Genomic DNA, 15,716 nt, shown 5'->3' with positions numbered 1-15,716 from the left:
ACATGGGGACCCAGCTGACACATGAACATAATTACGTCACAGGGGGAGAGTAACTGAACATGATGAACACAGACACGCCAGACCTCTTCACAATAAAACAGGAAACACAGTGAGATATAGACATGACAACCTGAACTTGACAACATAAGCCACATACATGAAATACATGAAAAGCAGGGGAGACTTAACATAGTGGAAACACGAGGGGAAAATAACTAGAAACACCTAGGCATGATAACGATGAACTAGGAAACCTGAAGGCTACATAAACTAAACACAAAACGCTGGCTCAGCAGACCCAGGATCATGACAGTTCTTATGTATACTTCATCTGTTTGTATGTTGTATACTCATTACTTGTTAAATAAAGTTCTTTAAAAAAAGGAAAAAAAGTCGATGACCCATGCAGGAACGTATCTCTGCCTACTGTGGAGGTCACGTGTTTCCGGTTAGTGTGGAGGTCCCAATATGGCGCTCCCCAGTGGCTGCAGCCAGACCTTTCTCCCTCCCCTTTCCCTCATCCACCTGTTGCCTCTGTGGAAGCTCTGCCATAGCCACCACCAAACAACTGACTTCTTTTTACACATTGACCAGCATCCGGCCAATCCACCACCTTCCATCGTTTATACCGTTACAAAAAAAAACATCATCGGCCCATAAAAACGAAAAATCACCATCGGTATGCCCGATGGTGATTTTTATCATTTTTTTTTAATAATTTTTATAATAATTTTTATAATTTTATTTTTATTTATGTTTTATTAACCCTTCACGTGGCAGCTGTGACACGCGTGCCCAGGGTTGCCGACCCCTGCTCTAAAGCATCTGATTTGGATTCCTGAGATCAAATATATTTTCCTTTGGCTTTGTTTTCTTCCCATTTGTGGCTTTAATGTAGTGTTACATCCTGTTTGTTTGCTTCCATCTGTATACATGTCCAGATTCACTGTTATGTTTCTATTCTTACATTGCTGTGTGATCACTGTTCCCTCTGCTGACTGATGTGACCTTTTGTATCTCACACTGATACTTGTCATATTTGTATCTGCGTCTAAAAGATAAAAAGTTTCCCATGCTAAAACACAGCTCCACCTGCTGCAGTTCTCCCTCTGAACCACTAGATGTCTCTGTTATCTAAATGAAGACGTGCAGCACAGCAACCACAGCAGCGCTCAGATCACACGTGTCCTGTTATTATGTATAAAAGCATGAAACAGGTGAGACAGGTGGGATCAATATTAATGTTGTGGAAATATATGAAAAAGCAACAGAAGAGTGAAAACATTTCGTGTTTCTAGAAAGATCTTTCAGCTCACAGCTGCTCACAGACTGTATTTACAAGTGACAAACTGCAACTCTACAGTACATCTACAGTATATATCAAATATATTCTGTATTCAAATCTATTGAGTGATGTTTGAAAGTCTTTCCAGATGAGTTTGATCCAGGAGGGTCTGAAGCCAGAGTCAGACAGAGACTGTGCAGAGACTGTAGAAGGACAGAGCAGCAGCAGAGCAGTCCAGATACACTGATGATCCTCTGTCAGATCCAGAGGGACACACAGGGATGATGCTGGACTCTACATTGTGTCTGACAGTGGAGCTGTTCTCAGAGCAGTTCACTCTGCAGCACTGACAGTCATCTGCACTTCTTCTCATTCCTCTGTCAGTCACTGCTGGATGAAGCTCTCCTCTCCACCTCCCAGTAACATGGCCCAGTCAGAGCGTCTCTACACACAAGCTGCTGCTGCTTCAACCTCTCTGGATCATCAGGACACAGCTGCTCCTCTCTCAGCACACACACCGTCCTGTTTACCATCATCACCACCTGCAGAGAGAAGAAGAAAGAGCAGAGGAGATAAACGAGTGTTTCCAGAGACTTCATCAGCTGTCAGTCAGTGATGCAGCACATCCACTACAGTGCTGGGACTAACTTTTTGACATGGGCGCACAGGCGTACCGGCGCAAGAGTTAGGCGCACTCAAATTTTTCAACCGCATCGCTTAACACCGCAGTTTTACATGTGCACTTTCTTTGGGGGGGAAGCCCATACAGACAATATTCATTTCTAAATAATTAACTAACAAACTTGTGCTTAAAGTGCTTTGTCAATATTGTAGAAAATGTTAAACTTAATCATCATCTTGGCCTCCTCTGTCAGTTTCCTGCTGTCTGTTGCTGAAAGGCATTGGGGAGAGGGGACACTTGGACACTTATTGCAGCATATGTGTTTCCTGGATACACTGTGCTTTTTCAGCATTCAAAGATTGATGGCACCGTGTCAGAGCACTGGCTATGAATTTCAGACGGATCAGGCTTTAACTTAACAAAAAAGTTATCAATATCTTTTCATCTGTTCTTATTACCCACAGCTACATCCACTTCTGTCGGGCCTAGGCTGCTCACTAGGGCTGGGTATCATCACTGATTTCTATAATCCATTTGATTCTGGTTCTCAAAGTCCTGATTCGATTCAATTTAGCCTCAGACAGTCAGAAATATTATAATTCTGATTATTTATCAGTACTGATACATGTGAGACTTCATCAGAATTGTGAAAATCACAGCAGATGCAGCAGCAGAAGTAACTGAGAATAAAACACAGAAAAACATGAAGGAGATTTTCCTGGTCTGGCTTTTTATAGCAGATAACCTTAAAAATATTCTACAATGTTCTGCATATAAAGTTTAACTTTCTTCAGTATTGAACAACAGAAATTAGGCTTTCTTGTCCGGTCATTTAAGTGAAAAAAAGAAAAAGAAAAGAAAAAGACAGCAGCCACAGCGCTGTAAACAACGGTAGACTGGTGGGTAATAAGCGAATGAATAATGCAGAAAACAGAGATTTGAGACGGGAAACTGTTCTTGAAGTACACACAGAGAGCTGTGTATGAAGTGTGATTTTTATCGTGGTGGAAGCAAAACAGCAAAAGTCAGAGGGAATTCATGATGACATTGATCAAATGTGAAGCGTGGTTTGCTGCTTCTTTTGCTGCTGGCTCGGAGAATTTTGGTTGGAGAGAGACAAAACCTGCAGCTCAAAATCAGCGCAAAAAAGACATAAACACAGAGCGGACCCGATGCATCAGAATTGCTAAGCTCCGACAGCGTGTCCGTGTTCGGTCCGTTGGGTGAGAAAGCCGTGACAGACAAAGCTGATTCTGATGCGTCGGGTCCGCTCTGTGTTTACGTCTTTGTGTGGAATCTGTTAATGAATTGATATCACTTTATTCAAGAAACTCACCTCTCTCTTCCACCTGCACTTTCAACTGGACCACGGCCAATCAGAGAGGTCCCGCCCCTGACTATCTCTGATTGGTTTAGTCAACGATAGGGGAATAATGTGTGTCTGTTGTTGACCACACGGAGAGTTGCAGAGAATTTTTTTTTTTTGTTACCCGAACAGTTGGGTACGACCAAATATTTTTTTTTAGTCGCATCACTGAAAAGTTTGGTCGCATTTGCGAACAAATTGGTCGCACTCTAGAGCCCTTCAGTATAAAGAGCAGCAGGGACTTCAGTGCTGGGACTGTACTAGGACTCATTGTTGCTTCACTTTTCTAATTTTTGGATTTTTATTGAAGTTGATGAAAATGTTTTTCACTCCTAGTTTGAGTTTGGACTTTCATTCATTAGAAGAACCTTGGTGTGTCCACTCTGTGTCGGTCCTGGGTCTCCTGACCCAGCGTTTTTAGTTCTTTGTGATTTTTGTATTATTGTACTTGTGTGTGTGATTTATTCTAGGGCTTCTAGTTTTGATCCCTTGCCCTTCATGTCACTCTGTTCTCTCTCTGTTCTGTGTAATTATGTGTCTTTGCATGTTTGAGTTTCTTGTTTTCTGTCACTCTGCATTGTGCATTATGTTCTCATGGTTGGTCTTTTGTTACTCCCTCTAGTCTAGTCTCTTGTGCTCCAAGCTGAGTATTTCCCTCTGTGTATTTTGGTTCTTAGACCTCTGCCTTATGGTTTATTTCTCTGTGTTTCTTAGTTGCTGTCTCCACTGTGTCAAGTTCGCGTCTCTGTGTGATCCTTCCTGTTTTACTTTGAAGGTCCGTGTCTTATGTGAATGTGTCCTGCTTTGCTTGTCTCGTCAGTTCTAATTTCCCCCAGCTGTGCTCTCCTTCTGTGTCTCATTCTCCTCGTTACTTCCCAGTGTATTTAGTCCCTGTGTTTCTCTGAGTCAGTGTTGCGTCATACCCTCAACAAGCTGTGTGTGTTTTGCCTCCGTGTTACCAGTGTTTTGTTTCTAGTTCCAGTTCAGCATTTCTGCTTCAGTGTTTTATAGTGATGGGCAGATGAAGCCTCATGAAGCACTGAAGCTTTTCATCCAATTGGTTCACCCCAACGCGAAGCTTCTTGAAGCTTCATTTGCTCTAGTAGGACACCTACTGGACGTAAAAATATTAGTTGGCATGAATTTGAAGAGCGTGGCCTTTTGCACACAGCCTGTAAATGTCAACAACAAAAGGAGTGTGTAAAACATCTATATTGTAGTGATGGCAGTATACTGTGTATATTTATACTGGCAGTATGGAAAATGATCATTTGGAAATGCTTAAAATGGAAATGATCATATACTGTGAGGTGTGGACAGTGGTTGTGTTTTTGTAACATTGAGGCAAGGACAGTGATTAGTGTTTAGGGGACACATCATTGGTTTTTATTTAAAAAAAAACAGTTTCTCCACTGTGGCAGGTCGTAGGCGATTTTTTTTCCCCTAAACTGTCTCTAACTCTCATTAACCGCAACTCTCCATCAAACGCCCACATTTTGAATGAAGTCTGAGAGGTTTATATCGCTGTCATAGCTCGCGGCAAAGTTCGAACCGCTTCCTGAACCAGTCACGTGGTACAGCCGAGCAGCGAGGCTTCGGACGTCATCATTTTCAGCTCCTCCCATAAATGAAGCAAGCCTCGATACGCGCTTCGCGGAAACGCCCCCTCCATTACTCGACACAAGCTTCGAAGCCTCGATACAGAACGTCACATCACTAGTGTTTTAGTCCACCAGCGTTTTTGTTTGTCTTTTGGTGAGTTTAGTTAGTAAGAGGTTTTCCAGCAATAAAGCTGTAATAAAGTCTCTGTGTGATACTTCCTGTTTTACTTTGATGGTCCGTGTCTTATGTGAATGCGTCCTGCTTTGCTTATCTCGTCAGTCCTGATTTCTCCCAGCTGTGCCCTCCTGTGTGGCATTCCCCTCGTTAGTTCCCAGGGTATTTAAACCCTGTGTTTCTCTAAGTCAGTGTCGCGTCGTCCGTCATGCTGTGTGTTTCTACCTGTAGCTCCATGTGTGTTTTGTTAGAGTCTGCCCAGTTTAGATTTTGTAGAGTTTTTGTGTTCAGCAATAAAAGCTGCCATTTTGAGTTCAGTCCTGTCTCCAGTGAGTTTGCGTTTGGGTCCAATTCCTGCCTGCCACACAGCCGAAACATGACACTCTGAGCTCTGTAGGAACACCAACAACAAGCCCAACAATCCAGATGGATGGTTCCAGCTGTTAACTGGAGGAATTCCATCCAAACATCTGCTCTCACTAAATTCTTCCTCACCTACAGACTGTGTTCTTCACTGCTTTAAACTTGGAAATGAATGCAGTCATTGGTCTGCGTGCTGCTTTGTTCAGAGAGCTGATTGGCTGTTGACAGTGTTTGATCAGAGCGTGTCAGCCGTTACTATGGTGACCATAAAGGTGAGAAACAGGAAGTGTTTGTGTCCAATCCTGAAGCCTGTCACCATTCTCCTCTCACAGCTTCACTGAGGAGCTGCAGCTTTACAGGAAACACTGGATCTTTGTTTCATACTGACTGTGTTTAGTACAATACTGCTGACAGCACCACCCACTCACTCCATCACTCTACTTACACCAGAGTCTCCAGTCTGTAGTCTGGACTCTGCTGAAGATCAGACAGCTGCTTCACATCTAGATCATTCAGGCTGTTTCCCAACAGGTCCAGCTCTCTCAGATGGGAGGGGTTGGACTTCAGCGCTGCTGCCAGATAATCACAGCTGATCTCTGACAAACCACAGCTCCCCAATCTGGATAAAGAATGAAAGATGTAAGTTTATTAGACAAAGTGTGAGCTTGAAATCATTCAGTGTTTCATCATCTGTTCAGAGCTGAAGAAGGTTCAGAATGTAGAAGTTTAGAAAATGGAAACTCCAAACAGCTGAAGCCAACAGGAAGCAGCTTCAAACAACCACAATAAGAGAAAAATCTCTGAATGTTTCACATTAAAGTCGTACATTTATCACAAAAACAGGACAAAGACTTGAAAAAGTCGTGTTTTTCCTTCCAGGAACCACAAGGCTTCACTTTTAAAGGTGAAGTGTGAAAGAAATGGACATATTTGAAGTCCAACACCTTTTTCCAGTCACATTATTAAAGCAGACAAACTACAAGCTCATTTTCATTCCAACAAGTCATCTTCCGACCTGGACTAACAACACTGGTCTCTATGTGCAGCTGGCTGTGAGACCAGTGCTCAGGGAGCGTCTACAAAGTGCAACACTGAAAGAACATCACACACTCATTTGCTTCCAGCACTTTCACACAAACATCTACTGTCATTATTGTCACCAAACTCTGTGGATCCTTTATTGCAAATTCAAATGGGATCAAATGGTCAGACAAAAGAGGGTTATGAGGAAATATGATGAAATGTTGTGTATTAGCAGCAAGTTATTGAATCATTTTCCTCAGAAACCAAACAAAATGATTGACAAACATGTTTTTACAAACTCAGTGTTGGACTTGGATCAGCAGGATAAGCTGATGTTTAAAGGCATTTGAGTCTCGCTGTATGAGAGTCCAGTTATTACTCAATATTTATGGATGATGCTCTTTCAGTGTTGCACTTTGTAGACGCTCCCTGAGCCTCACAGCCAGCTGCACATGGACCAGCTGACATTACCCAGTATTAGAGGCGGGTGTAAAAAAATGGATTTTCCTCTATAAATGGTTTTAATTTGAATAAAGCGATGTTGATTCATTCAATCCTGAATCGATTTTTAATATAAATGTGTTTTGCCAGAATCTCAGGTTAAAGCTCCCAAAAGTATTTCAACAACAAGCAAACAGATAAAACAGTAAATGAGAGCAGCTAAACACACAAAGATGGAAACACAGAGCGTGGATCGTTCACTCGACGGCACGTACACGGACACGCCGTCGGGGCTGAAAGTGGACAGCTCACAGATCCTGAAGCTGCAGGTTTCATCTGTCTCCAACCAAAACTGACTGAACCAGCAGCAGAAGAAGATCCAAACTACGCTTTACGTTTGATGAACATCGTCATGAATTCTCTCTGACTTTGACGTTTACTTCCTGCACAGCTCTCTCTCTCTCAGTGTACTTCAAGAACAGTTTACCTTCAAAAATCTGTTTCATGCATTATTCACTGCTTATTACGCACCAGTCTGCTGTTGTGTTCACTGCTGTCGGCCTCTGAAAACAAAGCCTCATTTCTGCTGTTCAATACTGAAGAAATTTAAACCTTTTAAAATGATGACAGATTACAAACTCTCAGCTGTGTCTGTAATCAAACCTCTGTAACTTTGCTTCACTTCAGACTGCAGAATATTTTGAAGGTTATCTGCTATAAAAAGCCAGAACAGGAAAATCTGCTTCATGTGCTTCTGTTTGATCCTCAGTGACTTTGACACAAAGGCCTCTGCTGTGATGATCACACCTCTGATCAAGTCTCACAGTGTCAGCTTTGTTTTTATACATATGGATATGTGCTGATAAATGATCAGAATTATAATATTTCCCACTGTCTGCTGTGTGCCGTGACCTTTGACCTGCTAAAGACAGTCAGCTGTGGATTATTCATTGTTGTGTCTGATACTTAGAACTGTGAGGAAGAACACTACACAGTTAATCAGGGTCCCCTCTCTCTGAATCAGGAAAGGTGGGCAGGCCGCGTGTGGGCCGCGGGCCATACGTTGAGTCTCACTGTTTGAAATGTGAACATTGTTCTGCTGCAGTCAATGGACTAAACCAGAGAAGAAGAAAACAGACTTTACCATGAAGATCCTCAGTGTGGATCAGTATAATATCAGCCTGATGTCTGCAGTTTAGTGTCAGCACAACTTTCACATCATATTCATCTCAGCACAACTAAAACATGCTGACTGACCTCAGAGTTTCAAGTCCACATCCTGGACTCTCCAGGAAACCACACAGATGCTTCACTCCTGAATCCTGCAGCTTGTTGTTGTAGCTCAGGTCCAGCTGTCTCAGATGGGAGGGGTTGGACTTCAGCGCTGCTGCCAGATAATCACAGCTGATCTCTGACAAACCACAGCCCCTCAATCTGTATAAAGAATGAAAGATATAAGTTTATTAGACAAAGTGTGAGCTTGAAATCATTCAGTGTTTCATCATCTGTTCAGAGCTGAAGAAGGTTCAGAATGTAGAAGTTTAGAAAATGGAAACTCCAAACAGCTGAAGCCAACAGGAAGCAGCTTCAAACAAACACAACAAGAGAAAAAACTCTGAATGTTTCACATTAAAGTCGTACATTTCTCATAAAAACAGGACAAAGACTTGAAAAAGTCGTGTTTTTCCTTCCAGGAACCACAAGGCTTCACTTTTAAAGGTGAAGTGTGAAAGAAATGGACATATTTGAAGTCCAACACCTTTTTCCAGTCACATTATTAAAGCAGACAAACTACAAGCTCATTTTCATTCCAACAAGTCATCTTCTGACCTGGACTAACAACACTGGTCTCTATGTGCAGCTGGCTGTGAGACCAGTGCTCAGGGAGCGTCTACAAAGTGCAACACTGAAAGAACATCACACACTCATTTGCTTCCAGCACTTTCACACAAACATCTACTGTCATTATTGTCACCAAACTCTGTGGATTCTTTATTGCAAATTCAAATGGGATCAAATGGTCAGACAAAAGAGGGTTATGAGGAAATATGATGAAATGTTGTGTATTAGCAGCAAGTTATTGAATCATTTTCCTCAGAAACCAAACAAAATGATTGACAAACATGTTTTTACAAACTCAGTGTTGGACTTGGATCAGCAGGATAAGCTGATGTTTAAAGGCATTTGAGTCTCGCTGTATGAGAGTCCAGTTATTACTCAATATTTATGGATGATGTTCTTTTAGTGCTGCACTTTGTAGACGCTCCCTGAGCCTCACAGCCAGCTGCACATGGACCAGCTGACATTACCCAGCATTAGAGGCGGGTGTAAAAAAATGGATTTTCCTATTTAAATGGTTTTAATTTGAATAAAGTAATTTTGATTCATTTATCCTGAATAGATATTTAATATAAATGTATTTTGCCAGAATCTCAGGTTAAAGCTCCCAAAAGTATTTCAACAACAAGCAAACAGATAAAACAGTAAATGAGAGCAGCTAAACACACAAAGATGGAAACACAGAGCGTGGATTGTTCACTCGACGGCACGTACACGGACACGCCGTCGGGGCTGAAAGTGGACAGCTCACAGATCCTGAAGCTGCAGGTTTCATCTGTCTCCAACCAAAACTGAGTGAACCAGCAGCAGAAGAAGATCCAAACTACGCTTTACGTTTGATGAACATCGTCATGAATTCTCTCTGACTTTGACGTTTACTTCCTGCACAGCTCTCTCTCTCTCAGTGTACTTCAAGAACAGTTTACCTTCAAAAATCTGTTTCCTGCATTATTCACTGCTTATTACGCACCAGTCTGCTGTTGTGTTCACTGCTGTCGGCCTCCGAAAACAAAGCCTCATTTCTGCTGTTCAATACTGAACAAATTTAAACCTTTTAAAATGATGACAGATTACAAACTCTCAGCTGTGTCTGTAATCAAACCTCTGTAACTTTGCTTCCCTTCAGCAGCATCAGCTCATGTTCACATGTTGATTCATGGTTTGCTTCAGTTTTTGATGGACTGCAGAATATTTTGAAGGTTATCTGCTATAAAAAGCCAGAACAGGAAAATCTGCTTCATGTGTTTCTGTTTGATCCTCAGTGACTTTGACACAAAGGCCTCTGCTGTGATGATCACACCTCTGATCAAGTCTCACAGTGTCAGCTTTGTTTTTATACATATGGATATGTGCTGATAAATGATCAGAATTATAATATTTCCCACTGTCTGCTGTGTGCCGTGACCTTTGACCTGCTAAAGACAGTCAGCTGTGGATTATTCATTGTTGTGTCTGATACTTAGAACTGTGAGGAAGAACACTACACAGTTAATCAGGGTCCCCTCTCTCTGAATCAGGAAAGGTGGGCAGGCCGCGTGTGGGCCGTGGGCCATACGTTGAGTCTCACTGTTTGAAATGTGAACATTGTTCTGCTGCAGTCAATGGACTAAACCAGAGAAGAAGAAAACAGACTTTACCATGAAGATCCTCAGTGTGGATCAGTATAATATCAGCCTGATGTCTGCAGTTTAGTGTCAGCACAACTTTCACATCATATTCATCTCAGCACAACTAAAACATGCTGACTGACCCAAGAGTTTCAAGTCCAAATCCTGGACTCTCCAGGAAACCACACAGATGCTTCACTCCTGAATCCTGCAGCTTGTTGTTGTTCAAAGACCCGTAGTACGTACTCAGGTCCAGCTCTCTCAGATGGGAGGGGTTGGACTTCAGTGCTGCAGCCAGATAATCACAGCTGATCTCTGACAAACCACAACCCCTCAATCTGTATAAAGAATGAAAGATGTAAGTTTATTAGACAAAGTGTGAGCTTTTTTTATTTTATTTTACCAAGTGGATCATCATGGCCTTGCCATATTGGTCCATTTGGTTGACCTTTATTATAATTATGAATTTATTTTATTTTCAGTTGCTACAAACGGGACAGACATAACTGTGGGATAGGACAGGGGGAAAGAATGAAAGAAAGAGGGGGAGAGAGGGAGAGAAAACCAAAGGGGAGAAGAGACGGTGAGAAGGGGGGGAAGAGAGAAAAAAAAACAAACAACAAAAAAAAACTCCTGGGTCACCTGTATGGAGAAAAAAAAAACAGAGGAGACAGCAAACAACAAAGAGCAACATAATAATAGAAAAAAAAGCACCATCACAATAAACTAGCTAGTCATAGATATCAATAGTTACTAAATAATAAACGATATTGTGCAGCACGCAAGATAGACAGCGCACAGTGTGCTTTGAGGCAGCAGCCAAGAAAGCTGTAGTCCGCGTCTGTGAATACCCATGTGTACACCTGTGTGCATACCTGTGTGGATCAGCATGCTTGCATTCCAAAGGTTTCTCCATGTAATGATCTGCTAGGAGTGTGGGGGGGCCACAGCCCTGTCCTTTATGGTATCAAGCAGGTATGGAGGAGATCAAAACTCCAGACATCCAGAGGCCCCCAGAACACAAGAGACCAAGGAAGACCCACAGAGGGGCAGCTGCGCCACTGTCCCAGTAAGAGCTAAGGAGAGTCCCAGATGAGGGCTCATTCAGCAGCCGCGGAGCAGAAGCCAGGGGGAGTTGCAGTGATGCGCCCGTGGGCTCCGCCGGCAGCCAGCTGTGCCTGAGTGACTGAGCCCCAGGCCGAGAGGCCGGGGGCACCCCACCTCCGAAATGGCCCGAGCGAGCCCCAATAAGCGGCCGCCAAGGAGTGAGCCGGTGTGTACCCGGACGCCCACCCCCAGATACAAAGAACCACCAATGCACCGACACCTGAGGGAGTCCGCCACCGGCAGGGGAAGTGGTGGTGGGTGGAGATAGGCCTCCAAACCTTGGAAGGCCCGAGATGTCCCCAGAGAGGTGGCGTCTGATACCCAACCTGACATATAGACACAAACATACAGGCACACACAGACACAAACATCCATTCCCACCCTCATGCTCTAATATGCACTCCACACTCAACCGACGTGGAGACAGACATAAAGAGACGCTGTATACATGATCACACTCCCCAAGCGTACTCTACAAACCGGGTCTAGGTACCCTTGCCCCTGGAGGGGGGAACCGCACCCAGACCCAGGTGGTGTTACCCTTTTCCCTGCGGTGGGGAGAGGCAGACCGCCCCGACTCCGCAGCAGCAGGGAGGCCCCACACCCCAGACCGCAGCCGGACGGCCAACTCCTCCTAGCCCCCGCTCCAGCAGGCCGCAGAGAACGGGGGTGAGAAAAGACTCCAAACCTCCCTCCACCCGCTCATAGTAGTGTTGATGCATGTGTGTTCTAAGGTGCAATTAAAACCCAGGAGGGCATGGAGCTACCTGCCAGAGAGCAGCAGGTAAGCGCATAGTCCCTCCTGATAGCCCTCAATGTCTACGTGTATTTAAAATTGAGAGGTGGGCAACGATGCCAGGGGTGAGGTGTACACCCTGATGGTAACTTGGACTCCGTGTATTGTGCCCACCCCCAAGATCCTATATGTATGTGTAATGAGGGTGTGAGTAATGTGAATGTCTAAGTTGTGGGATAAAATTGAGGCAGAGGCAGCCAGAAGGGGACAGGGGGGGGGGGGGGGGGGGTAGCCTCCTCTGCACCCTGGTGACATACCCCCTACTCCAAGGCCCTGCATGTGTGGGTGGTTGTGGTGGAGCGGGAGGAGGGAGGCTTAAAAATCATTCAGTGTTTCATCATCTGTTCGGAGCTGAAGAAGGTTCAGAATGTAGAAGTTTAGAAAATGGAAACTCCAAACAGCTGAAGCCAACAGGAAGCAGCTTCAAACAAACACAACAAGAGAAAAAACTCTGAATGTTTCACATTAAAGTCGTACATTTCTCATAAAAACGAGACAAAGACTTGAAAAAGTCGTGTTTTTCCTTCCAGGAACCACAAGGCTTCACTTTTAAAGGTGAAGTGTGAAAGAAATGGACATATTTGAAGTCCAACACCTTTTTCCAGTCACATTATTAAAGCAGACAAACTACAAGCTCATTTTCATTCCAACAAGTCCTCTTCTGACCTGGACTAACAACACTGGTCTCTATGTGCAGCTGGCTGTGAGACCAGTGCTCAGGGAGCGTCTACAAAGTGCAACACTGAAAGAACATCACACACTCATTTGCTTCCATCATCCAACCTGAAGAGGAAACAGAGACGCCTCCCCTTCAAAGTAAAAGCTGCTCCTTTTGGACACAGTATCAGAGAAAGTCTACAGTATAACATAGAAAAGACAGAACAAAGTTTTGGTTGTTTTTAAATTGTGCAGAAATGAAACTACACTAAGCTCAATTATGTGACAGACATTTCATCCCATGTCAGTTTGGCCTCATCCTGGGCCGGATTATCCAACACACACTCTGACCACAGGCCCAGGGGCCACGCACAGCTGGGCTCCATCCAAGAGACAGGAAACAAACCAACACAATAATAAAAAGCACCATGTGATCTTCTTACATCTTCAAGACAAACATAGTAAAAACACGAGCATATTTGTTTCCTGATAAAATGATGTGACAGGTAGAACAGAGTAAAGTGGTGGTGTTACAGCCTTTCTCCCCTCTGCTGCCGAGGCTGTTAGTCTCTCCCAAACTCAGCTACAGGACTTCCAAATGAATGAAAGCAGCAGAAGTGGCTTTACAAATGAAAGAGGAAGAGGAGAAGAAGAGGAGAGGGAGGCCACCCTGACCATCACTCCAGCTGAAAACATCACACTTCCATTAAAGTTGGTGAGAAAATGTTGAGCAGGATGAGCTGCTGGCTAATCTGGAGGCTGTAGCAGCAGCTCACAGTCACAGTGGATTTCCACTCATGAAAAAGCTCTGGCTGCTTCATTTCTCATCTCATATCAGAGACTTTAATGTTTCACTGAAGCTGTACTGTGATGCTTCCATATTCCAGTGAGGCCTCCATAATGATTTCAGCTGTTCTGTACACACACTGTGTGCCCTGTATGGCTCAAAGTCTCTGCAGCCTGTTTTTATCTGCTATCATCAGATCTTCATCATCCTCATTCACATCCCTCACACACTCTACAGCCTCATCAGCACTGACTTCATCTTCACTGACTGATGGAGCACAACATGAACCTGTGGAGGCTGAAACACTGTCCTGTCTAAAGACTAAAGAAAGTTTCAAACATCAATCAAAGACCTGAAATATAGAAAAACAACAACAGCCGCAGTCAGTGAACTCACCTCAGAGTCTCCAGTCGACAGTTTGGACTCTCCAGTCCAGCACACAGAAGCATCACTGCTGAATCCTGCAGCTTGTTCTCATTCATGTCCAGCTCTGTCAGATGGGAGGGGTTGGACTTAAGAGCTGAGGCCACAACTTCACAGTGAGACTCTGAGAGTCCACACCGAGTCAGTCTGTGATGATAGAAAATATAAAATGTGTTATTATAAAAGCAGAAAATCTGCATTATAAACACAGACTGAATGTATATGAAGACAAAACAGAGTGAGGTCATAATCTGATGGATCTGCTCTTGACATCTGTGCTTCAGCTCCTCTTACTGTGTTTGACATGACACAACGATTGAGTCTCTCTCAGACCTGCAGACTTTTAATGAGAATCTTTGTTTGGCTTTAATCTGCAGATGAAGGAGGAAGATGGTGTCACATTTAGGCTTTCATAATGTCCACAGTCTGTCACTGAGATCTGATCCAGAGTCAGAGTGAAGACACACATTTGGACTGTTTCCTGTTTTGACTCCAGAACATTTTGAATGAGTTCAGCTCAGTGAAGAGTTCCAGCTGGAAAGATGATCTCTGTTTACTACCTGCTGTCAGGTACGACTGGTCATGTCCACACGCAGGAAAAACCTGCTGACTGTTACCAAACGGAGCAGAAATCTCATCACTGGACAATAATGATGAATGAACTCAGAGCTGCTGATATCAGATCTGATTTCAGGGGAACTAAACACAGAAATGATTGGCTCATTTGAGCTTTCTGAGCCATTATCTGCTGGTGTGTCGCTAGTTGGCAGAAAGATCAGAAGATCAGTTTGTCTTTGATTGGTTTGTAAATGTCACTGTTTCCATTGGACCTGAGTGACGTACAAAGACAGAGAGGGAGAAAAAGGAGAGAGAGGATGGAGACAGCAAAGAGAGAGCAAACACAAACAGGTGAGAGTGGACAGGTGACCAAGGTCAGCAACCAATCAGAATCAGAAAGGGTTTTATTGCCAAATGTTGAGCAGGTTTACAACATTAGGAAATTGCTGCGGTGCTTCAGTGCAAACATACTGTCATAAATTCCGCTTAAATAGACATGAAATAAAAATAAGAATAAGAATTAAAAGTGCTAAGTAGATAGATATATACATGAGTGCAGGTGGTGATCAGTGCCAAACATGGAATGATGCAGTGAACACAGCGTAGGGTCATGTGTTAGTGGTGGGAACAGTCATACGGTTATTGTTCATGTGTCCAACAGCAGAGGGGAAGAAACTGTTCTTATGGCGAGAGGTTCTGGTGCGAATGGACCGGAGCCTTCTGCCTGAGGGGAGCAGGTCAAACAGACTGTGTCCAGTGTGAGAAGGGTCAGCTGAGATCCGAGCTGCACGCCCCAGTGTCCTGGAGGTGTACAGGGGTCTGTTCTTCGTACCTCGCTTACTACATCCAAGATCAAATGACACATCCAAGACCAAACCATCGCGCTAACCGTGAGCTTGCTAATCCGGTTCCCCGAACACACCTGTTGTTGACGATTAGTACAGCTGGACGCAGTAATGTGACATCACTGGGTGTCGTAAAAGGGGCTACGCATCGATAGTAGAAACATTGATCGGCAACCCTCTGATTGGTCGGCGAAAATGTTGAAGGGGCGCACTCGGTATTT

General features: G+C 43.8%; 1 protein-coding gene across 1 annotated transcript in view; it reads right to left on the bottom strand.

Annotated features, from left to right (window-relative positions):
* Positions 1 to 770: 770 nt before the first annotated feature.
* LOC146576927 (ribonuclease inhibitor-like) overlaps positions 771 to 15,716 on the bottom strand; it is a 20,235-nt gene continuing 5,289 nt past the window's right edge. The window contains exons 2-6 of the mRNA XM_085267598.1: positions 14,066 to 14,239; positions 10,466 to 10,660; positions 8,134 to 8,310; positions 5,858 to 6,031; positions 771 to 1,827 (exon numbers count right to left, since the gene is read on the bottom strand). Of these exons, the coding sequence (XP_085123724.1) occupies positions 1,821 to 1,827; positions 5,858 to 6,031; positions 8,134 to 8,310; positions 10,466 to 10,660; positions 14,066 to 14,239 (727 nt within the window). The 3' untranslated portion in view covers positions 771 to 1,820. The remainder of the gene's footprint in view (positions 1,828 to 5,857; positions 6,032 to 8,133; positions 8,311 to 10,465; positions 10,661 to 14,065; positions 14,240 to 15,716) is intronic.

The sequence above is a fragment of the Mchenga conophoros genome, linkage group LG3 (genome assembly GCF_057382185.1).
Source record: "Mchenga conophoros isolate Kocher_MC1m ecotype Shallow Benthic linkage group LG3, M_conophoros_male_GT1.1, whole genome shotgun sequence".
In the NCBI taxonomy this organism is placed as follows: Eukaryota; Metazoa; Chordata; class Actinopteri; order Cichliformes; family Cichlidae; genus Mchenga; species Mchenga conophoros.
This window is presented reverse-complemented; position numbering and strand designations above follow the sequence as displayed.